The sequence below is a fragment of the Dipodomys merriami genome, unplaced genomic scaffold (genome assembly GCF_024711535.1).
Source record: "Dipodomys merriami isolate MVZ:Mamm:240054 unplaced genomic scaffold, mDipMer1.0.p SCAF_29, whole genome shotgun sequence".
NCBI lineage: Eukaryota > Metazoa > Chordata > Mammalia > Rodentia > Heteromyidae > Dipodomys > Dipodomys merriami.
The window spans coordinates 4475375-4498502 of record NW_027204381.1 but is presented as its reverse complement, the minus strand read 5'-3'; the positions used below and the strand labels follow the sequence as shown (position 1 = coordinate 4498502).

The 23128-nt window shown below is 45.0% G+C and overlaps 1 protein-coding gene across 1 annotated transcript; it reads left to right on the top strand.

Moving 5' to 3' along the window:
- Positions 1 to 2573: 2573 nt before the first annotated feature.
- LOC138838841 (hepatic and glial cell adhesion molecule) lies at positions 2574 to 18309 on the top strand. The gene is made up of 7 exons (XM_070038227.1): positions 2574 to 2927; positions 11392 to 11733; positions 13004 to 13285; positions 13551 to 13650; positions 14554 to 14627; positions 14912 to 14982; positions 15677 to 18309. The coding sequence occupies exons 1-7, from the start codon at positions 2843 to 2845 to the stop codon at positions 15983 to 15985; spliced, it is 1263 nt and encodes a 420-aa protein (XP_069894328.1). The 5' UTR covers positions 2574 to 2842; the 3' UTR covers positions 15986 to 18309.
- The last annotated feature ends 4819 nt before the right edge of the window (positions 18310 to 23128 follow it).

Sequence of the window (23128 nt, the reverse complement as noted above, 5' to 3'; positions counted from 1 at the left end):
TCACGTGAGCATCTAACCTTCAGGTTACTGTTACGCACACTTTAGTGTAACCACATTAACTATTTCTTCAGGTAACTAGGTCCATGCTTGGGCAACTTGACAATTGTGCAAACAAGATTTCCCATTTCCTCCCCTAACCCCAGCTCCTCTCTGAGAATGGGTGCAGCAAGTATAGGTGGCCTAGCTAAGGTGACCTTGTTGCAACAGGGGTAGAGAATGAAGTGGACTCATTTTATAGTCTCAGAATCCTACTACAGTGCTCCCAGGTCTAATGAGTTACATGCTGGCTCCCAATACAGCCTTGCTAGTCCCATAGTTATCACCTCTTGGTGAAGAGATATCAAAGTCCCTATACACTCTGGCCTCTTTGCTCTATCTTCTGCTTCATGCCTGTACATTTTTTTTGGTCGGTCTTAGGGTTTGAACTCAGGACCTGGGCACTGTCCCTGAGCTCTTTTGCACAAGGCTAGCACTCTACCACTTTGAGCCACAGCACCACTTTTGGTTTTCTGGTGGTGAATTGGAGATAAGAGTCTCACAGACTTTTCTGCCCAGACAGCTTCCTGGGTAGCTAGGATTATAGACGTGAGCCACCAGCACCTGGCTTCTGTCTGATCTTTACCCTCCCAGCACCTCTCAATCTCCCAAGGGCTTGTAGGCACTTTGCAGTACTTGGAAATTCTGTGCAAGTAGAGTAGCCTTAGTCTCATCCCTCTGTTAAGGATTTAGATGCCTCTTTGGTTTCTCTCTCACACATTTTATTTTCCACAGTTCTTCATGCAAAAAGAAAGAGAAGGAGGAGTAGGAAGAGGAGGTGAGGGGGTGGAGGAGGAGGAGGAGGAGGAGGAGGCAGCAGCAGATTTCAGGCTATTTCCCGAACTTCATATGCTCCTCTACCTCCCATCCAATAAGCCTCAAGGCCAAGCTATCACAGGCAAAATGGCCTATTTATTTATACCATAGAAGAACTCAGTGATTTGGTCCACCACCTGCCAAACAGATATGTAAAAGGGATGGATAGAAAGAAATTAGAATATCCTTTTGTTCTTTGTAAAGACTGACTTTTAAGCCTTTTATTTTGCTACTGACTTTTAAGCTTTTTATTTTGCTACTAACTCCATGTGAATTTCTAAATGTCAAAAGCTGAGTGCTGAATTTGTCTTCTCTTTTGCAAACCTGCGGGAACAAGAGCTTTTTAGAGAAAAACAGGTGCTTTACATTGCGTAGGGAAAAGTCACAGGTACTGAGCTACAAAAGGAGGAAAAGGCTAGGGTCATGACTCAATAGGTAGAGTGCTTGCTTAGCAAGCATGGAGCACTGAGTTAAAATCCTAGTACCACCCCCCTTCCAAAAAAGAGAGAAAAAGTGGATTTTTAAATATCTTTTGGAGTTCCTCTTTGAAATTCAACACCAATGCTTCCCAGTTCTTCTTCCTCTATATTATCTTTCTGTATTTTCAGATGAACTATACAATGAAGCTTCAGTTCTAAAACAGCCTAGTAGGGCTTGGTTCAATATGAAAAAAAAAAAAAGAGGAAGCGGTAAGATCATTGGTGCATTTATATCAGATCAGGGAGAGGCAACTGAGTAGAGTTGTGAACTCTAGTCTCACTAAATAAAATATCCCTGTAGGAATGAAAAACAAAAGAAGAAAAGGCACTTTTAATGACATGGTTTAAATATCATTTCTGTTGGTTTGCTTGCTTGCTTGTTTTTTTAGAGACAGGGTCTCCCCAGGTAGTTCAGGCCAGCCTTGAACTCCAGATTGTCCTACACCTCAGCTTCTTGAGTGCTGGGATCCCAGGAGGTACTGTCACACTCAGCATTAAGTATCATCTCACTAACAAAAAATGTGCTAGTCACTCTCATGTGCCATATTTACACCAATCCTTCCAACAATTCTTCCAAAGAGGCTATTGTTCTCCCCATTTTACAGATGTGAAATCAGAGGCTCAAAGAGACATAGTGAGCCATCCCAGTACCACTCAGTTTCTAAGAATGCCTACTAGCAGCCACCATGAGGAGATATGGTCACAAGCTGCATCAGGGTAGAGCTTAGATGTACAGCCTTGACACAGGATGCCACATCTAGACTGTTGTGCTGGGATACTGGCTGGTGACCTTACCTTAATCTTTGCTCTGACATGTTCTCGAATAGTGGCTGAAGGCAGGGGAGTGAACAGAGCATGTACCCAGCATCTACGTGATTCTATGACAGGAGAATGCCAGCCAGGGTGAGGAAAGGTATAAAAACAACAGAACTTGAGCTATCTTCCAATCTTCTTCCTGTGAGGTAAAACAGGAGTTTCCCCATTTCTTTAGAAATTCCATGGAAATTCTGTGGAGTTCCTCATTTCCTAGCTTTTCAAAAGTTCCTTTCTCTCTCTTTCCAGAGCTTATTGGCAGGAACCTTCCTTCTCAGGAACAAGGAGTATGAGGTGGAGACAGGGTGGGTTGGGACAGAAGGTCTCCTTCAGTGTGTCCCTGCGCTGTGCCTTCACTGAGCCCAGATTGTCATCTGCTCTGGGAGTGGGTCTCAGCTCAGACAAGCGAAGAACCCCCCCACCCCCACCAGCAACCCCTCACAATGGAACCTACATTGGAGATGATCTCTTAAGCAGAATCGCATCCCAACTGGGGATGCAGGGCTTGGATACTAGAAAATGCCAGGTCTGAGTGAGGGGAAAGCACAAGCCCAGCAATACACAGAGCTCTGTGTATTCAGAGGGAAGTTGGCAGAGCTGTGTTCGGGCAGAGAAACTCCGAGTGGTACAAAGGGACGTGCCCAGAGTGGAGAAATCATGCTAATTGTCTGCAGCAGAGCTGGAGAACGCCACCCAAAATGAAGAGAGAAAGGGGAGCCCTGTCCAGAGCCTCCAGGGCCCTGCACCTCACTCCTTTGGTCTACCTGCTTCTGATCCAGCCAGGTAGGAGACTCAAAGGGTAAGAAAAGATCTGGAGAAAGGACTTTCAAGGGAGAGGGAGGGGAAGATTTGAAGGCCAGAATGCCTTTGGGGTGGGAGGAGGGGAGAGAGCTCAGGCTGTGGGAAGCAACAATTCAAGCATTGGTGTTGAATGTATCTCTTCATTCCATGAGTCTCCTGCCCCCCCCCACCCCGCCTCGGGCCCCGTCCCCCAAAAGGAGCTCCCACGGCATTCAGTACATTAGATGGAGGGCACTATGCCACTTCTTATGGGATGACTTGTTGGCGTGGGCCAGTCCAGCATTCTTCCCAAAGGATTATGATGGGGCTAGGAGGGAGAGGGAGGGAAAAATCTTGATTTTGCACCTCCCTAAACCCCTCCTCTGCTTTTCTGAGTGTAAACTGCATGGGAGATGGGATAGCTGGAAGATAACCAGCCTCCTGGTTTAGGGTAGGAACACTAACCTAGCTGTAATTCATTCCATGTCATAGACACCTACCTCCTGTAGCGCCCCCTACTGACCTCTTGGAGAACTGATCTTACTTTAAATACAGTAGATGTATTTTCTGTGTATAAACACACAAAGGTTACGGAGAGACTAGGAATGCATGATAGAGTGAAGAGATCATTTGAACAAACACAGAAACTACCATGAGTTAGACACAAATAATATATAGGAATCAGAGCAGAATGGGATGGGGGTAGTATCTCAGGTTAGCTTTCCTGTAGTAGGAATATTTGAATTAATTTTTTTTTTTGCCAGTCCTGTGGCTTGAACTTGGGGCCCTGGGTACTGTCCCTGAGCCTCTTTATGCTCAAGGCTAGCACTCTACCACTTGAGCCACAGCACCACTTCCATTTGCATTGAATTTTAAAGGATGAGAAAAATGGTAGGAGTATATATGGGCACTACAGTTGAGGAAAAAGGCAAAAGTCATTAGCTTGAAATAGCTTCATGTGTTTAGGCAGAACCAGCAGTTCATCATTGGTGGGGAGGAAAGTATGAGTTGCGTTAGGCAAACTACATTCAGCTTGTGAAGTTGAGTGTAAACTACATTCAGAAGATCCAAAATATAGCCTGGAAACAATGATGGGGATGGGAATCATAATTTGATGAACCTATAAAAAGTAACTCCAAATATTAATCCCCCATATAAAGAAATCAAATATTTAGTGCCTCAAAATCAGCCCCTTAGTATTTCAGTTACTACTGCCCTCTCTTGAGGATTTCTGGAGCATCCTAATTGATAATACATATTAATTTTGCTTGTCTGTGAACACTATAGTTGAAATTATGTGCATGCATTTTTGTATCTAGCTTCCTTTGCTGAACAGTTTGCCAGGTTTATGTATATTGTTATTATAATTGTCATTTGGTCTCATTGCTTGGTATTCCACAGTTTATCTCTCCCATTTTGGTAGATACTCTGGTTGTTTCTAAACCAATCTTCAACTCAGGCTTTATGAACAGAGTTGTTGAAATATTCTGGTATATGACTTTTAGTAAATATATACAATATATACAAATTTCATCTGTGAATATATCTTGGAATAGAATTGCTGAGTTATAGATTCTCTTAGTATATTTTTCTTTAGTATGACAAAATATTCTAGGCCTGATATCTTTGTAAAATAAAGAGGTTAATTTAGCTCATGGTTCTAAAGATTCAAGAGTATGGTGCTGGTATCAGCCTGATCCTGGTAGATTTTGCTATTGCAAAACACCTGAGAAAACAACCTAAAGGAGGAAAGTTGTATTTTGGCTTTGAGAGGTTTCAGTCCATTGTCAGTTGGCTCCATTGCTTCTGGACCAATGCATGGTGAGGCAGAACATCATGATGGTTGGAGTATGTGGTTGAGAAACTGTCTCACCTTGTCATGGATAATAGGAAGAGAGACAGGAAGAAGATGGGGCAAGATAAACTCTTCAAGATATACACATCTCACAGTGACCTACTTCTTCTAATCAGACTCCACCTCTTAATAGCCCACTTATATGAACTCATTGGTGAATTAGCCCATTCATGAAATTAGCACCCTCATGATCTAATCACCTCTCAACAATTAGATCCATGCTGGAAACTCAGCCTTTTGGAAGGATACTTCATATACAATCCATAAAGCTATGAAGGACATGATCACAGATGGAAAAGAGGAGGAAGAGATCACAGGGTGATACCGGAAGGTAAAACATTACTAGAAACTAACTAGGGTCCCAGGAAAACTACATTTACCCCTTGCCAGGGCACATTTCCAATGTGCTAAGCAGTTCTGCTAGGCTCCAGCCTTTAAAAGTTCTATATACCACCTCTAAAAATTACTACGTTGAGAACCAAGCTTCAGAAACATAAATCCTTGGAGGACACAAGTAAACCATATCCAAGTCACAACATGTTGAGCTTTCCTTGATATGATCTGTTTTCAAAAGTAATTGAATCAAGCTGGGTGCTGGTGGCTCATGCCTATAATTCTAGCTACTCAGGAGGTTGAGATTTGAGGATTATGGACCGAAGCCAGCTTCGAAGTCTATGAGACTCTTATCACCAATTAGTCACCAGAAAACTGGAAGTAAAGTGTGGCTCAAAGTGCGTAGAGCACTAGCTATAGGCAGAAAAGCTCAGAAACAGCATCCAGGCCCTAAGTTCAAGCCCCATGACCGCCCCCTCCCCCCCAAAAAAGTAGTTGTATTGATTTGTACTCCCACTGACATATTTTTGGGATGTCCTGTTTTACTCTATTGAGCTAATTTTGTACCAATATCAAAAAGGAAACCTCCTGGGTCTTCAGTGGTATTGTATTAAATTGAAGGTCAGTTGGGAGAGCTTAACAACAGTGAATGTTTCAATTCACAAACATCTTGTCTACATGCTATTTTTAATTCATACAGCTAGGTATCTGTGACCATATAAAAATCTCTAGAGTCTTCTCTTTCTGTATTCCAAGGGCCTTCTTCACAGTTTCTGTTTCCTGATGTTTTTCTCTCCCATTCCTGAATGATTGGTACTTTAAATGATTTCACAGTCTTAGGCCTCAACAGGATAACAATACAACACAATAGCCCCTACATTTATACGATAAGTAATGCATCTAGATAGCAACAGCACGGGTTGAGGCTGTTGTATCATTAGGAATGATAACTAAGAGCCAAAGCAGAAAACAATGTGTCTTTCCTTTTAGAAGACATTGCTGTATGCTGTCCTTTGTTATGTGTGGGTCAAGTTCCCCGCACAAAGAATGTAACTGGAGAAATCCCAGGGAAGGGTGTCCATGATGGATGAAGAAATGGAGGGGTTTCTTTAAGGAGAAAGAAAATGTTTCTGGTAAAAGGGGATATAGCTACAGTTCTTGGCATTAGAATACTGAAACCAGATCCCATTGACACTTTTGAAAGGTAAATTTGTGGTGAGTATTATAAAAGGGAAATATTTGCCCAGCAAATATGAGTAGATAGTGGTTGGATGGTTTGTTTTTAAATGAAAAAGCTATAAAGGGAGCCCAAAGCTCTTTTCAGATACATTCTTATATTGGAAGTCTGACTTTCCTTCAAGTCACAACTGATTTATTCTTTTGAGAATGGGTGGCTCTCATTTATAAGCCTAGCTCCACAGGAGGCGGAGATCTGGAGAATCACAGTTCAAAGGCAGCTTGGACACAGAAATCCTCAAGACTTTATCTCCAAAAATAACAGCAAAACAACCAGGCTGAAAGTGTCACTCAAGTAGTACAGTGCCAGCCTTGAGGACAAGATGAGTGAGCACACAACTCTGGAAATTTCCTTGTCTGATCTAATCCAAAGAGCATTGTTGAGGTCCACAGGAACTTCTTAATGGGATGTTAGTTTCCTTTTATTGAGCCTTAGGTGGGAACAAAAACTTTCTACATAATGATATCTCAGAGACAATGCCTATGTTAATTACTTCTCCAGGTTGAATAGTCCTAATTCTTTTTATTGCCACTCTGGGCTACATTTGTGAGCCATTTCCTCACTTCTGTGTCCTGCTTTGGCTCCTGTTCCAGTTCTCCATGTCGTTTGAAAGTGTGGAATCCTAAGCCGGGCGCTGGTGGCTCATGCCTGTAATCCTAGCTACTCAGGAGGCTGAGATCTGAGGATCGCGGTTCAAAGCCAGCCCGGGCAGGAGAGACCGTGAGACTCCTATCTCCAATAAACCACCAGAAAACCGGAAGTGGCACTGTAGCTCAAGTGGTACAGCGCTCACCTTGAGCTGAAGAGCTGAGGGACAGCGCCCAGGCCCAGAGTTCAAGCCCCACGACCGACAAAAAAAAAAAAAAAAGAAAGTGTGGAATCCTGAGTTTAACGTAGATTCTGATTTTGGCTACAGTTCTTGCAAAACAGCCTTTGCTTAGCAAAGTCTGCTCATTTTTTCATGTGAACATGGGTGTATGACTATGTATGACCCATATAAACACGACGAATGTCCTCCACTCCCCGGAATGCCATGTTCACAGGCTTAAGGAAGGAGAGTAGCCACTTAGACAAGAATATGGCCTGAGTTAATCCATAGACTGCAGTTTCCCCAGTGTTTTTAATCCAACATAAATTATCTAACCTTATAGGAAGAACAGAATGGGAGAGGAAAGACATCACTAAAAGGGGTGCTGGGAGCTGGGTGCCAGTGGTTCATGCCTATGATCCTAGCTACTCAAGAGGCTGATCTGAGGATTATGGTTCGAAACTAGCCTAGGCAGGAAAGTCCATGAGATTTATCTCCAATGAACTACCAAAAAAAAAAAAGAAGTCAGAAATGGAGGTGTGGCTCAAGTGGTAAAGTGAACACAAAAGCTCAGGGGCAGTGCTCAGGCCCTGAGTTCAAGCCCAGAACTGACACAAAAGAAAAAAGGTCTCCTGGGACCTTGGAATGGGATGAGATAGGTGACAGTCTAAGCCAGAGAAACTCAAGGGAGGTCAGAGCTATAGAAGGGAGAGGGAGAATCTCTTCATCTTAGTGCTAAGGCTGTCCCTTCCAGCCATGGTATACGGAAATAGAAATCTCAAAGTTTGATCTGTGTTAGTTTCCAACTGATATAATAAAATACTCAAAGCTGAGTACTTTATAATAAAAAGATGCTATTTAAACTTACAACATTCGGGGTAGAAAGTCCATCCAAACAGCTTGACCCTGGGCTTTGGTGACGGGGGAAAGGGGTCTAACTGCAGCACACCAGGGCAGATGACTTCAGGGAATGTGTGCGAGAGAGAAAGATCTCATGGAAAAATAGGAAGGCAGAGATGGGTTAGGCTCTTTTTTTTTTTTTTTAAATAACTTTCTCTGGAGAATCAATTTAAAACTACAAAAAACTCCTTTAACCTCTCATCACCTTCAGTGAAGCTAAACTCCTCTACCTCTTAAAGGTTTCACTGCTTCTAGCTTCTAATACCTAAACAGACCACAATGCACACCACAGCATGGTTGTTATTTAGATTGGCTAACCCACAGGAAGGCTCTGCACATATAACTGGTGTGTATATCCCCTATTGCATCCTGAGGAGGAGGAAGATGCTCCCTATGTGCCATCACTACCATATTCTTCATGGCCTTTCTCAAAAACACCTCGGGTCATATATACTAAAGTCTCCTTTGCTTAATTGAAGAAATTAGAGAATTTGTTTTTCTAAATCAAGCCAAACCTGAGATCTGATTTAGAAATCCCATTTAAGTAATCACAGAGAGTTGCAAGTAACCTTAAGATCATATGGCCAAATGGATCTCCACCTAGTACACAGACTAGGGATTCCTAGTAGATCCCATTACTTGGAGGACATGATTTATGTTTCCACAAATTGTACTTAGGTAGGTGAGTTAGACCAACATTATATTTATTTCTATTTTGATGAAAAATTTTATAGGAATAAAAATGCCTTAAAAAAGTTTGATGAGGGGCTGGGAAAGTGGCTCAGTGGTAGAGTACTTGCCTTGCATGCACGAGGCTCTGGGTTCAATTCCTCTGCACCACATAAGCAGAAAAAGCCAGAAGTGGCACTGTGGCTCAAGTGGTAGAGCGCTAGCCTTCACCTGAAGAGCTGAGGGACAGCGCCCAGCCCCAGAGTTCAGGCCCCATGACTGACCAAAAAAAAAAAAAGTTTGATGAGGTAGGTTGAGATAGAAGGATGGACAGGGTTATACTGATCTAGGTGCATTTGTGCTCATAAATGGGTATGTTGTGTTGAAACCCCTTTGTGAAACTACTTAAGATAATAATAATGTTTGAAAACTATTTTGTCCACTCGGCCTTCCTCAAATTAAGACTTCCATTTAACAACAAACATAAAATGTTCAAAAATTCACATCTAGACTGTCCTAATTCTTTTTTTTGGGGGGGGGTCCAGTTGTGGGGCCTGAACTCTGGACCTGGGCGCTGTCCCTCAGCTCTTCAGTTCAAGGCTAGTGCTCTACCACTTGAGCCACTTCTGGCTTTTTTCTTTTTGCTTATGTGGTGCTGAGGAATCGAACCCAGGGCCTCAGGCATGCAAAGCAAGCGCTCTACCACTGAGTCACCTTCCCAGCCCCTGTCCTAATTCTTATAGCCATCTTTTCCACTCAAAGTTTTGTGATACATTGATGGTAATGGGTCATAGAATATTAGCGTTAGAAAAGGCTTACAGGTCAAAGAAAGAGACCCAGAGAGGTGAAAGGAAAGTCAACTGGTCTTTTCTTGACTTCTTCCAAAGGTGAGGAGCTCACTACTAAAGAAAGTACCAGTTCTGAAAATAGACTGAATATGCTTAATGAATAAAATTTGCTTTGACCTACCCTGCCACAAACAACTATAAAGTTTTAATTGTCTCTTGTTCTGGTCTAGACTCCCTAGAACAGAAGAGAGGAAGAATGAGAAAGCATAGCTCAGCTTCCTCAACTCTAGACTGCATTATAGTGGAGTAAGAAGTAAGGACAAGAAGGATAGGAAGATTCAGAGACAAAGAGGGTAAAAGGAAGCAACTGGAGAACAGAGGGACTGAGAACCTGGCATGTGTCTATTCAGCTAAACCCTGATTCCTGATTCCTACCAGCATTCTTTCCAGAGGACTCTCTTTTGAGTCGTTGGGATGCTCTATTTGGCCAGTAACACTAATGAACAGCATCCATTTAGGCGCCAGATCTACTACGAAGCCTCAGAATATGAGATGTGTCTCTGAATAGGACTCCCCTGGACAGGTCCTAAAATCCTAGAGTCCATGAGGCCATATAGTCTCTACTCAAATTACTTAGGGGAATCTGACCCCAAACAGGTAAGTGGCTTTTCATAGATCAAACAGCCCAGCAGAAGGCCTAATCTTTGATGCTCAAACTTGTGTTCTTTCCACTACACAACAGTAACTGGGGTGCTTAACAATCCTATGGTTATGAAAGGGTAGTTGCTGTTATTATTGTTACTATTCTTCATTTTATAATGATATATTTATTTTATAAGCAAGAAGAAAGGGACTTAGAAAGATTTGCTTGCCTAAATCTGTGCAGTAAATGGTAGTTTTTGCCTTCTTTTTCAGTAGTGGGCCTTGAACTCTGGGCCTGGGCACTGTCTCTCAGCTCTTCAGCTCAAGGCTAGTGCTCTACCACTTGAGCCACAGTGCCACTTCCAGTTATCTGGTGGTTTACTGGAAATAAGAGTCTCACGGACTTTCCTGCCCAGGCTGGCTTTGAACCACAATCCTCAGATCTCAGCCCCCTGAGTAGGTAGGATTACAGGTGTGAGCCACCAGTGCCTGGCTTGCTTTTTTTTTTTTTTTTTTTAAATAAAGGTCTCACTGTATAGAATAGACTTGCTTTAAACTCATGATCCTTCTGCCTCCCAAGTGCTAGTAGGCTAGAGGCAAGTCTTGCAAGGCTCTTCTGAGTCTATCCATCCAAATTCTTCCTCTATTTTGTACTGGGCAGGCTCAGAAAGATGCTACTTGCTTCTGGGGTAAAGATCAGATACTCTTGCTATGACGGAAAGTACCCATGTCTTGAACCCCTAAGCTGCCCCTTTCTCGACCCCCCTCTTATGACATACTCTTGCATTGTGGATCTACCTTCCCATGCTTTCTCTGCTTCCCACTCATCCCAGTGTTCAAGTTTGACAATTTCCCCCTTGCTATCCAATGAGCTATAAGTTTCGGGAGTGCAAAGATTTCTATCTGCGTTGCTTTTGATTTATCTGAAGGCCATAGGATAAAGGTGTCTGGCACATAGGAGATGTTTTATTTCTATGAATAAAGACATCGAAGGTAGGCTAAATCTCCTATAAGAGGAAGGCAATGGAAAAAGGGCCAGGGAGGCAGAGAACCAGGCAATAGGAGAGCCATGGGATGGCTGTGAGGACACCAAAGCATAGAGCCACCATGGGAGAGTTAATGACAGAGGAAATGAAGGACCCACAGGGTAAGGTACTGGGAGATCAAGGGACTTAAAGGTGGGTGAGGGTAAGGTTCTGGGCCTAACCTTCTTCCCCATGGGACGCTATTTGCAGTCCCCCTGGAGGGGGTGAACATCACCAGCCCGGTACGTCTGATCCATGGCACCGTGGGGAAGTCAGCTCTGCTTTCCGTGCAGTACAGCAGCACCAGCAGTGACAAGCCCGTGGTAAAGTGGCAGCTGAAGCGAGACAAGCCCGTGACCGTGGTGCAGTCTATTGGCACTGAAGTCATCGGCAACCTGCGGCCTGACTATCGAGACCGTATCCGACTCTTTGAAAATGGTTCCCTGCTTCTCAGTGACCTGCAGCTGGCTGACGAGGGCACCTACGAGGTGGAGATCTCCATCACCGATGACACGTTCACGGGGGAGAAGACCATCAACCTCACTGTCGATGGTAAAACTCTCTGACCAGGATGGAGGCAGGACAGGTGGCTGGGGCTGTGGAAGGGTCTGCCCAGCACACTAGCTAGACCCAAGAGAACACCAACCAAGGCACTGTGGAGTTGAGCACAGACATTAGATTGTGGGAGCCGGGTGGCAGGGTGGAGGCCCCGGGGGAATGCTTGAGTACAGCCAACATGGACAGAGTCCTTGCTGTGTGCCAGAAGCTACCTATAGTGTTTTACGTATGTCAGCTCCTAGAGTTACACTCATTTAGGCAAAGTAAATGTCACTCTCTCTATTTTATAGATGAGGTAAGTTGAGGCACAGAGAGATGGCATCAGTTGTCCAAGCCTATAGAACTGCTAGAGCCAAGACACGAACGCAGATACTTAGAACTAAGGTTTCTCCTAACTAAAGTATCTTCCAAGCTGCTTGGAGACATGAAAGCCCAGTGGTCTTGGAAAGGTACTTAGGAAGAATCAAGGCAGACACCAGGCTGCCTTGTTCAGCATTGTGCTCCCTGCACTTAGTAGGGACATGAGAAATGGAATGAGTAAACGGATGAATGGGTGGATGAATGAATGGAAGAATGAATGATGGGAAGGGACTGCACTGATGAACTCTTTAGGCATGTCTTTACCTCAGTCCACAAGCTGAGTTCATGGCATATTGGAATGTAGGGAATTCATTTATTTTATTTATTTTTTTGTTGGTCATGGGGCTTGAACTAAACCTGGGCACTATCCCTCAGCTCTTCAGCTCAAGAAGAGTGCTCTACCACTTGAGCCACAGCACCACTTCTGGTTTTCTGAGTGGTTTATTGGAGAGAAGAGTCTCATGGTCTTTCCTGCCCAGGCAGGCTTTGAGCCTCAATCCTCAGATCTCAGCTTCCTGAATAGCTAGGATGACAGGCGTGAGCCACCAATGCCTGGCTCAGGGAATTTTTTTTTTTAAAAAAGGGAAAGGGATCCGGGCATCTGTGGCTCACACCTATAATCCTAGCTACTCAGGAGGCTGCGATTTGAGAATTGCAGTTCAAAGCCAGCCCAGACAAGAAAGTCTGTGAGAATCTTACATCCAATTAACCACCCGAAAACAGCACCATTGGTGCTGTGGCTCAATTGGCAGTGTGCTTGCCTTGAGCTGAAGAGTTGAGAGACAGTGCCCAAGCCCAGAGTTCAAGCCCCACCACTGACAAAAACAAAAGTGGCGGGGCGGGGGGCGGGGGGAGGGAGACACTTTCTTGCCCATGACTTACTGGCTCTTCCACTGGGGCTTAGTGCCCATTTCAAGGCCGCAGGTGGTCGTGGCTTCAACCACTGTGCTTGAGCTCAGTGAGGGCTTCACCCTCAACTGCTCACATGAGAACGGCACCAAGCCCAGCTACACATGGCTGAAGGATGGCAAGCCCCTCCTCAACGACTCCAGAATGCTCCTGTCCCCAGACCAAAAGGTGCTCACCATCACCCGTGTGCTCATGGAGGATGATGACCTGTACAGCTGTGTGGTGGAGAATCCCATCAGCCAGGTCCGCAGCCTGCCGGTCAAGATCACCGTGTACAGTGAGTCTTCCCGCCTGCCCGAGAGTCAGGTGCCCAGTGGAGCTAAGGGCAGAGAGCAACTCTGAGAGGAGAAGGAGGGCAGAGATGGGCCGATTATTTGTGGAGGACAGACAAGGTGGGGAGTGGGCTCTGAGCCAGCTCTGCCACCTGCCAGCCATGGCACCTGAGGCTCTTTTTCTCTGCCTTCCACAAGCTCTCCTTGCTACACCCACTGCCCCTTCCAGAAGTTTCTCCCACCTGTCTGTCTGTCTGTCTCTCCCCTTAGGAAGAAGCTCCCTCTACATCATCTTGTCTACAGGAGGCATCTTCCTCCTTGTGACCTTGGTGACAGTCTGTGCCTGCTGGAAACCCTCCAAAAAGTCTAGGTAATCTGGCAAATTCCACAACCCATGCACCCAAATCCTTCTGTCTGTTCCAGCCCTAAACTCTATCATTTATTTAGGTGCCTGGGACTGAATGCAGGAATTCATACATCATAGACTCTTTATCTTCTCCTCCCCTCCCCTTCCCCTCTCCTCTCCTCTCCATCCTCTCCTCTCCTCTCCATCCTCTCCTCTCCTCTTCTTTCTTCTCTCCTCCCCTTCCCTCCATTATTCTCCTTTCCCCTCTCTTCTTTTTTTTATCTCCATCTTTTCTTCCTCTCCCCTTTCCTCTCCTTCACTTTCTTCTTTCCTTCCTCCCACCCCCTCTCTCCTTCTCCCTCCCTTCTCCCCCCCCACCTCTCTTGCAAGTTCTTACTATGTAATCCAAGCTGACCTCCAACTCTCAGTCTTTCTCCCTCTGTCTCCCAAGTGCTGGGATTACAAACATGAGCCACCACGCAGGGATCTTTTCTCATCTCTTCAGATGCCTTGCTTCCCAGGGCTTTTCCCAAGATATGTCTCTTTCCATTATATATGGAATTGTATCTTGTGCTCATTGCCTCCAGAAATAATGGTTTTATGTGCTGAGGATCTTTGGGCCAGGCAGTAGGGCTGGGGTTTTAAGTTTGATTGCCTCCAATTTATGCATGAAGACTCTTGAGACTCATGTTGGATAAATGACTTGCCCATAGCCACAAGCTAGTGACAGCATCAGCATGCAAACTTAAATGTAACCCATTCCAAAGCTCAGGTACTACTCCTATTACCCCCCTCATACCCAGCCTATCTTCCTGCTATGAGGAGGCCTCCTTTATGGTCATCAGAGCTCTTCTTGGGTCTCTTCCCCAGGTCCTCTGCTCTCATTCAATAGTTCTTTTCTTGGTGGGGGGATGGATTGATATGCAGGAAGAAGAGGAAGCTGGAGAAGCAAAACTCCCTGGAGTACATGGATCAGAATGATGACCGCCTGAAGTCAGAAGGTAAGCTCCCCAACACCCACCCACCCACCCATCCATACTCAGATCAGCGGGCTGCTGGGAAAGGGGAAAAATGGGCCACAAGGAAGCCAGCTCTGCAGGGCCCTTCCTTTACCAACTTCTGGAAGACTGCAGAACAGGGACCTGTACAAGCCAAGGTAGGACTTCAAGTATTCAGCCACATTGGTAAAGGTTATCATTGACTATTCAAGAAGGAAGGGGTGTAGCTGCTGGCTGGTAGAGAGAGTTGTACCTAGGCCAGCCACCCTATTCTTTTCCCTGTGCAGCAGACACCCTCCCACGAAGTGGAGAACAGGAGCGGAAGAACCCCATGGCACTCTACATCCTGAAGGACAAGGTAAGCTCTAGGGGATGGGTGTCCCACAAACCAGCAGTGAATTCCCAGCACATGCTGGGATACCTGTGAAATCTTTCTGGCATTCCTATTTATCTGTTGGTTTGTTTTGGTGCTAGTACTGAGGCTTGAACTCAGGGCCTGGGCGCTGTCCCTTAGCTTTTTCATTCAAGGCTGGTGCTCTTGAGCTTCGCCTCCACGTCTGACTTTTTATTGGTTCATTGGAGGTAAGGGTCTTGCAGACTCTTCTGCTGAGGCTGGTTTTGAACCTCGATCCTCAGATCTCAGCCTTCTCAGTAGCTAGGATTACAGGTGTGAGATGCCCGCATCCAGCATCATCTCCGCTTTACAGGTTAGAAAATACAATCTGCACAGGATGAAGCACACAAGTAAGTAGCAGGTCTAGGTTCCAGATCTAAGTCTTTGGACACCAGCTCTATTGGTTTCCTATTTCATGACTTAAGGTTTCAGGTTGCCCAAGACTGGTGAACAAAAGGGACAAAGTACTCAGAGCTTTGTCCACGAGTTACTGAGCGCCTATTATTACCTGCTAGGCACCCTACTAGTCTAGTACATGTCTCAGGAAAGAGAAGGAAAAGCAGATGGTCCAGCCACACCCAAGGAGGTCTCCGCAGCCCCAGCCTCCTAGGCCAGGCTAGACCAGGGCCCCTGATGCCCGCACCCCGTGTCCTTGCAGGATTCTCCGGACCCCGAGGAGAACCCCGCTCCGGAGCCCCGGAGCACGGCAGACCCGGGCCCTCCGGGCTATTCCGTCTCGCCCCCGGTACCAGGCCGCTCTCCGGGCCTGCCCATCCGCTCTGCCCGCCGCTACCCGCGCTCCCCGGCGCCCTCCCCGGCCAGCGGCCGCACCCACACGGCGTCCCCGCCGCGGGCTCCCAGCTCGCCCTGCCGCTCGCGCAGCGCCTCGCGCACACTGCGGACTGCCGGTGGCGTGCACATGATCCGCGAGCAGGACGAGGCCAGCCCGGTGGAGATCAGCGCCTGAGCCGCCCCGGGGAGCCCCGCGAGGCGCCCCGTGATCCGCAGCCCACGCGCGCGCGTCCCGTCCTGGGAGCTGGGTTAAGAAGTCCCGGAGCCTCCGGGCCTAGGGGACTAAGGGAGGGAGGGGGACAGACCCGTGTGCGCATGCGCAGACATAGAGCAGGCCCTGCCATCATCATCATCATCATCATCATCATCATCATCATCATCATCATCATCTTCATCTAGGGGTGAAACCAGGTTGCGTTTGCTCTGGGTTTATTGGCTTTGTTCTCCGTGGGTATAGGTTGTGCCCTCTTAGGACTGTATAGATGATTAAATTTCTTGTCCCCCTCCTCCTCCTCCTCCTCCAAAAAAAAAAGGATCTTCTGAAACTAACATCAGTAATCTAATCCCCATAATGATCCTGGGAGCTCTTAATGCTCCCCGCTCCACTCCCTTTCCTTCTGGAAGCTTGATTTCTTTGGCTTTTATTATTAATTATTATTATTTTGCAAGCCCATATTAGGGAGACCGCTTGCCCCCAGTGCCCCATTGTCCTTAAGGACAATGTGAAGGCCCTGTCTTAGAACAGTTCCCCAGGGGGCTCAGTTCCTGGGTTCTGACATATACCATATACCCCAGAACCCGGGTGCTAGCAAATCACTCAAGCTCCCCATGTTGGCTTCCTCCCCAAAGTGGAGCTGTGGCTCAAGTGGTAGAGCACCAGCCTTAAGGAAAAAAAAAAAGGCTCAGGGACAGTACTCAGGCCCCGAGTTCAAGCTCCAGAACTAATACACACACACACACACACACACACACACACACACACACACACACACACACACACACACACATCTGCAGGTCATGCTTGGCATTCTTCCTGTCCCTGTTCATGGAAAGATGGGCCGTGTCTATTCCCTTAAAGAAGGGCATGTCTATTCACCCTCCTCTCAGAAAGCTATATTGGTGGTATCTGTTTTTAACTCCTCACGATTCTCCTTGGCTTCCTTAAGAAACAAGCATTTCACACAATCATCCCTGGGAAGGTGGTGGAGCTTCCTCCAACTGGAAGAATGAGATTCTAATCTTCAGAGAAAAGGTGTGGAGAAGAGGACGCTTATTTGCCTGCTCAGTCAGGCAATGCCAGTCCTGATCCAATCCTTGAGACATTCTACTCCCACCCCACTCCCTCAGCTGCCTTCCTCCCACACCACCAGATAGCGCAAACTCCTCAATCATCCTACCCTCTGAATACGAAGGAGCTGGGTACTAGGTAGTCTACAGTGGCCACCACTTTGGAATAGTTTGGAGGAGAGGCAATAATCTATTGGGCAAAAAGATAGGTAGTTAAAATGTAGAAAGAGAAAGAAGCCCCAGGTATTCTGTCCTCTCCTTCCTACTGTTCTTGGGAGGCCTTGTATCCCTGACCCCTCCTTATCTTCTAAGTCTCAGCTCTGACCATCCTGTAAACAACTTGTTGTTTGTGGTGGTTGTTGGGCTTGAATTTGGGGCCCAAGTCCTATATCTGAGATTTTTCTCTCAAGGCTAGTGTTCTACCACTTTAAACCACAGCACCACTTCTGGGTTTTTTTGGTGGCTAAATGACAATAAGAGTCTCATGGACTTTCCTGTCTGAGCTGGCTTTGAACCACAATCCTCAGATCTCAGCCTCCTGAGTAGCTAGGATTACAGGTATGAGCCACCAGTTCCTGGCCTTTTTTTGAACTAGGGTTTAAATTCATGGCCTTGCACTCTTGTGAGGCTATTTTGCTCAAGGCCAGTGCTCTATCATTTGAACCACATGTCTACTTCCCTTATGAGCAACTCTCAAGTCATCTTGTATCCAGCCCCTTCTTATCAAGCCGTGCATTGCCCCAGCCTAAGAGCACCAAGATTAGTTTGTCCCCTCTACCCTCACTCCAATAGCATGCTTGTCAGCAGCTTGCCAGTCCCCTAGATCCTTCCTGGGTTCATGTAAGCAAGTGTATCTTTCTTTGCATCTTCCCTTTCTTAATGAGAAAGATCCCCTAACCTTACAGGGTACATCACTCCTCATAATGCATATAAGGAGAAGCTGCTCAGGTAGCTAAGACATTGGAGAAGTGGTACCTGCTAAGTCAGCCTTGAGATATAGGGGTGAAGGTTAGGGTGAGATGAGACCATGCCACACCCTGGTGCTGAACCCCTCAGGGGCTGGCTTCCCAGGCTCAAGCCAAATCTGCCTTATATTGGGGGGGTAAGTAAGAACGTGGATTTTTTGTTGTTGTTGTTCGTTTTGTTTTGATCTTTATCTTTGTATTACTAGCATCTAGCAGAGTGCCTAGCACATGCTGGATGCTCAATAAAGTTTTGATGAAATTAAATAAGAACCTTCTTTCACTTAAGCAGGAACAAAATGAACCACTTAACTATATGAACCATTTCCTTTTATCTTCTTTCACTATGCTTTCAAATCTCTTAAGTTTCCCACTCCAAAACCATCATTTATTCATCCAGGTGGGCTTTTTATAATTTACTCAACAGGTAATTGTTTATCTACCATTAACCAAATTTTGTGCTACACCCAGGATAATGTCCATGGTCCCTACCCAGAAGCTAATCTCATGGAGGATGACAAGATAAGTAAGAAAATTATTATGATCTAGTTTATGAAATGCTATGACACATAGCTACAAGGTACTCTGGGAGAAAGTAGGAGAGACCTCTACCCACATTAGGGACTTCAGTAAAGATATTTTGGGGAGAATGAGCCTGAGCTTAGTCTTAGAAAGATTAGTTAAGCATTAAAAGAAGGATGAGAGGACACATTCTAAGCAGGAGAAGCAGGTACAAAAGCTTAGGCATGCAAGATACTTGGGGAATTCTGAGGGCCAGGCTGTAGGCAGTGTATCAGATTATCTGTGGAAGTGTATAGGTAGCAAGTAAAGAAAGTAAGCCAGGCACCGGTGTCTCATGCCTGTAATCTTAGCTACTCAGGAGGCTGAGATTTAAGGATTCTAGTTAGAATCCAGTGGGGGCAGGAATGTCTGTGAGACTCCAGCTAATCAGCAAAGAGTTAGAAGTAGAGCTATAGCTTGTGGAAGAGCACCAGCCTTGAGTTAAAAAAGCTAAGGGATGGCTCCTAGGTGTTAAGTTAAAGCCCTACTACTGGTACAAAGAAAGAAAAAGGTGAAGAAAGATCTCTGGGGACCTCAGAGATCTTTCCGAGGGCAACCCCCAGTGACCACCCAGTACCACCATACTCTGGTCCAAGTCCAACACATAAATCTTTGGGGGTAGATACATACCACACTCGAATTATAGCACCTTTTAGCTTGCCAAAAGTACCCTCAAATAGATGTCTACCCTAATTATTAAGAATAATCAGGATGCCCTGAATTTGAATGCAAATAATTCATTTCCAAAATAGCAGTACGGTAGTAGGGAGGCAGATGAGGAAAGGGATGAGAGCCAATTAACATTTTAGGGAAATGGAGCTCAAGGCCATGGGTAGTACTGGAAGAAAGTGTTAAACAGTTAGGCAATCCAAACAGAGGCAAGGAAGCCAGGGTACTGATCCACCAACTCTCTATCATTAGTTTAGGGCCTCTCTGGAGTCTTAAGAAGTTGGCCAACACTTTCAGTTGAGCCTTGAGTATAGGCCAATATATTCTTCAAACAGAGTTGCAGAAAACAGCCTTCAGAGTCTAAGTTGTGTGCAAGTATAAGCATCAACGGCATCCGCTACAGAGATTAACTACATGATATTAAGAGTTACAGTGCTAAGCAGACATTAAAGATGAATTGTATACATCTAATCACAGTTGGCTCCCTGCATACAAAAGTTCCACACCAGCAGATTCAACCAAGCAGGGATCAAAACCACTGTATTCTGAAAAACGAAACACGAGCCGGGTGCCAATGACTCACACCTGTAATCCTAGCTACTCAGGAGGCTGAGATGAGGATCACAGTTCAAAGCCAGCTGGGGCAGCAAAGTCTGTGAGATTCTTATCTCCAGTTAACCACCAGAAAACTGGAAGTGGTGCTGTGGCTCAAAGTGGTAGAGTGCTTGCCTTGAGCAAAAAAGCTCAGGGATGGCACCCAGGCCCTGAGGTCAAGCCCCATGACTGACCAAAAAGAAAAAAGAAAAAACGAAAACGTACTCTAGAAACAATTTTAAGCACACAGGAGGATATGTGTCAGTTCTATGTAAATACTGTGCCTTTTCATACAAGGGGCTTGAGCATTCTGAGAATTTATCTCAGAGGAGTCTTGTAATGAATCTCCCATGAATACTGAAAGTTGACTAAATTAGTCTGTAAGTAAATGAAGTAAAACTTAATAGCATTACTGAGCGAAGTCTACAAATCTACTTGGCAGTATTAGGCATTAACACGCCTGCCTTGACTCCATTTTTTGAACAGAATTAAAAAGAAGATAAAGACTTATGCCATTTTAGTATGCCAATATATAAACTTAGTTTTCAATGTGTAAAATCTTTTCCAATCAAATAATGCATACTTTCCTGAAGAACATATAGAATGGTTTCCAAAATCTGATCATTTTCTAGGACCTAAGTCTCAATGCATTTTGAAGAGCTGAGATCAGACAGGCTGCATTCTCTGACTACAAATTAATTAGAAACCAGTAACTTAAAACTTAAATTTAAAATGTACTTCTTTAATAATTCGTATGCCACAAAAGAAATCACAAAAGAAAAATTTTAACTTAACGCGTAGTAAGCCCAGCATGGTAACTCATACCTATAATCCCAATACTCAGGAAAGGGACACAAGAGGATCTTGAATTTGATGCCAGGCTAGGGAGATCTTCTTTCAAAAAACCAAAGGATAGGGATGTTATTCTGGGTTGAATTCCTAGCACTGCAGAAAAACAAAACAAAAAAGTCCAACAAGAAAATACAAATAGCATAAGATGAAGCAAAAAATGCTGTTTAAGGCTGCAGATTAAAAACCAAAGCATCGGGGCTAGGAAATTGGCTCAGTGGCAGAGCGCTTGCCTTGCATGCCTGAGGCCCTGGGTTTGATTCCTCAGTACCATATAAGCAAAAAGAAAAAAGCCGGAAGTGGTGCTGTGGTTCAAGTGGTAGAGTGCTAGCCTTGAGCTGAGGAGCTGAGGAACAGTGCCCAAGCCCAGAGTTCAGGCCCCACGACTGGACCCCAAAAAAACAAAAAAAAAAGCATCTGTCAGGCACCAATGTCTCATGCCTAGCTACTCAGGAGGCTGAGGTCTGAAGATCACAGTTCAAAGCCAGCCTAGGCAGACATATCTGTGTGATATTTATCTCCAATCAGCAAGCAAAAAGCCAGAAGTGGAGCTGTGGTCCACACAGTACTTGCCTTAAGCAGAAATGGCCAGGTAAGGGGTCAAAGCCCTGAGTTCAAGCCTCAGTACAAACTCACCCTTTCTCTCCCCCAAAAAAGATTACAAACAAAACCAAAACTGCCATTCTGTTCAAATTATGTGATTTTTCTATGGAGCAAATTGAAAAGAATAGGCAAATTATTAGACACAGTATCAAGATATCTGTTTTCTATTGCTCTGTAACAAACCACCCCAAAATTGAGCAACTTAAAGCTAAAATAACTTCATTGGCTTGCAGTTCTTTGTAACAGTGGTTTGGGCTGGTTTCAAAACAGGCAGTTTATTTACTGCTGCTGCCTGAGGTCATGTATAACTATCATCCAACAGCTTGATTTGGGGAGCTGAATGTCTAAAATGGCCTCATTCATATGTCGGGTGACTGATGCTGGCTGTTGGCCAGGAGGCTTTGGAATTCTCAGCTACTGTAGTTTATCTCAGCTCTCTGGGGCTAAAATAAGCATTTCCCCATGGAAGTATCCAAGGAGTCACTCAAAAGGCCACAGCAAAATTTCAAGACCTCCTAAAAGCTTAGTCTTAGGAATTCTGCAACATGACTTCTACCAAAGCAATTCACAAGGCCAACCCAACCTCAAAGGGCTGATGAATCCATTTTCTTCTTCATGAGAGAGAAAATGAACTCTCCAAGGGACAAGCTTAAAGGGATAGTGGGAATTATTGCAACTAACTTTGCAACTAATTTTCAATGTAAGATATAATACATTAGCTTAAAAATACATTCAAGGATCTATAGAGAAAATTACAAAAATGTATTGAAAGGCCATGAAAACTTAAAGAGGTATTCATGAATAAGACTGTGTTGTAAGATGTTCGTTCGTTCTTATGCATTTAATCCATTTTTTTAATTGCACAGTTTTCAAGGAACTTTATAAGACTCCCAAATAGCCAAGACCACACTTAAAAGTGAAAAGGAGAAAATAAGGGCTGGGAGATGTGTTTCAAGTAGTAAAGGCACAAGATTCTGAATTCAATCCCTACTATTGCTGAAGGAGGAGGAGGAGGAGGAGGAGGCCAATGATGAGGAGGAGGGAAGTGTGATTTCTACTCAACCTATTTCAGATCCCACAAGAATCATCCTTTTCACCCTGTCAGCTTGACCAACAGGAGACACAGGAAGCCAGAGAAGCCAGCAGTCAGAGGTGAAGAGAAATTTCCTGTAAAGATCGTGCCAAAGAGTGTCTGGTCCTTCTCCTCTTTCCTCCCTCTTACAAACAACTAAAGAGGAGTTACTCACAAAACACTAGAACTAGGGTTACAAAAGGCAGTGTTTAAACTGGTCACTGGGCCTGAAATAACACAGGGGGCAGAGCTCATCCATCTACATCATCCCCAATGACTCATACTTTTGGCTTTTCCTTACTTTGTGGAAATGAGACAATCAGAGTACTGTTGGACCAGGTTGCTGGAAATGAGTACTGGGACCTCTCGGAGCCATCCAGAAGTCCCTTGTTGGAAAGTCCCATTGGCGATCATGCTCATCACTGGTACCCAGGCTGCTTGGAGGGAATAAGAGTTCTAAAGTCATACAGATTTGTCGGAACGGTTGCCCCTCTCCAATCCCCTTCAGTTCTCAGTACTTGGATCTTCTGAGTCTGTTAATGGGGAGAGGGTATTCCAAAACTAACTCCAGGCATGAGGCATGAGGCTGTGGAGTAGGGTCTCTCCTTTAGCTGATGTAGACTCTGGGGCTCCATTCCCAAAGCATGATGTGAGCATCTCTTTTTCACTGTTTAACTGTCCAGTCTGAAAGACAGTTCTTTTGTGACTAGCCTCTTCTCCC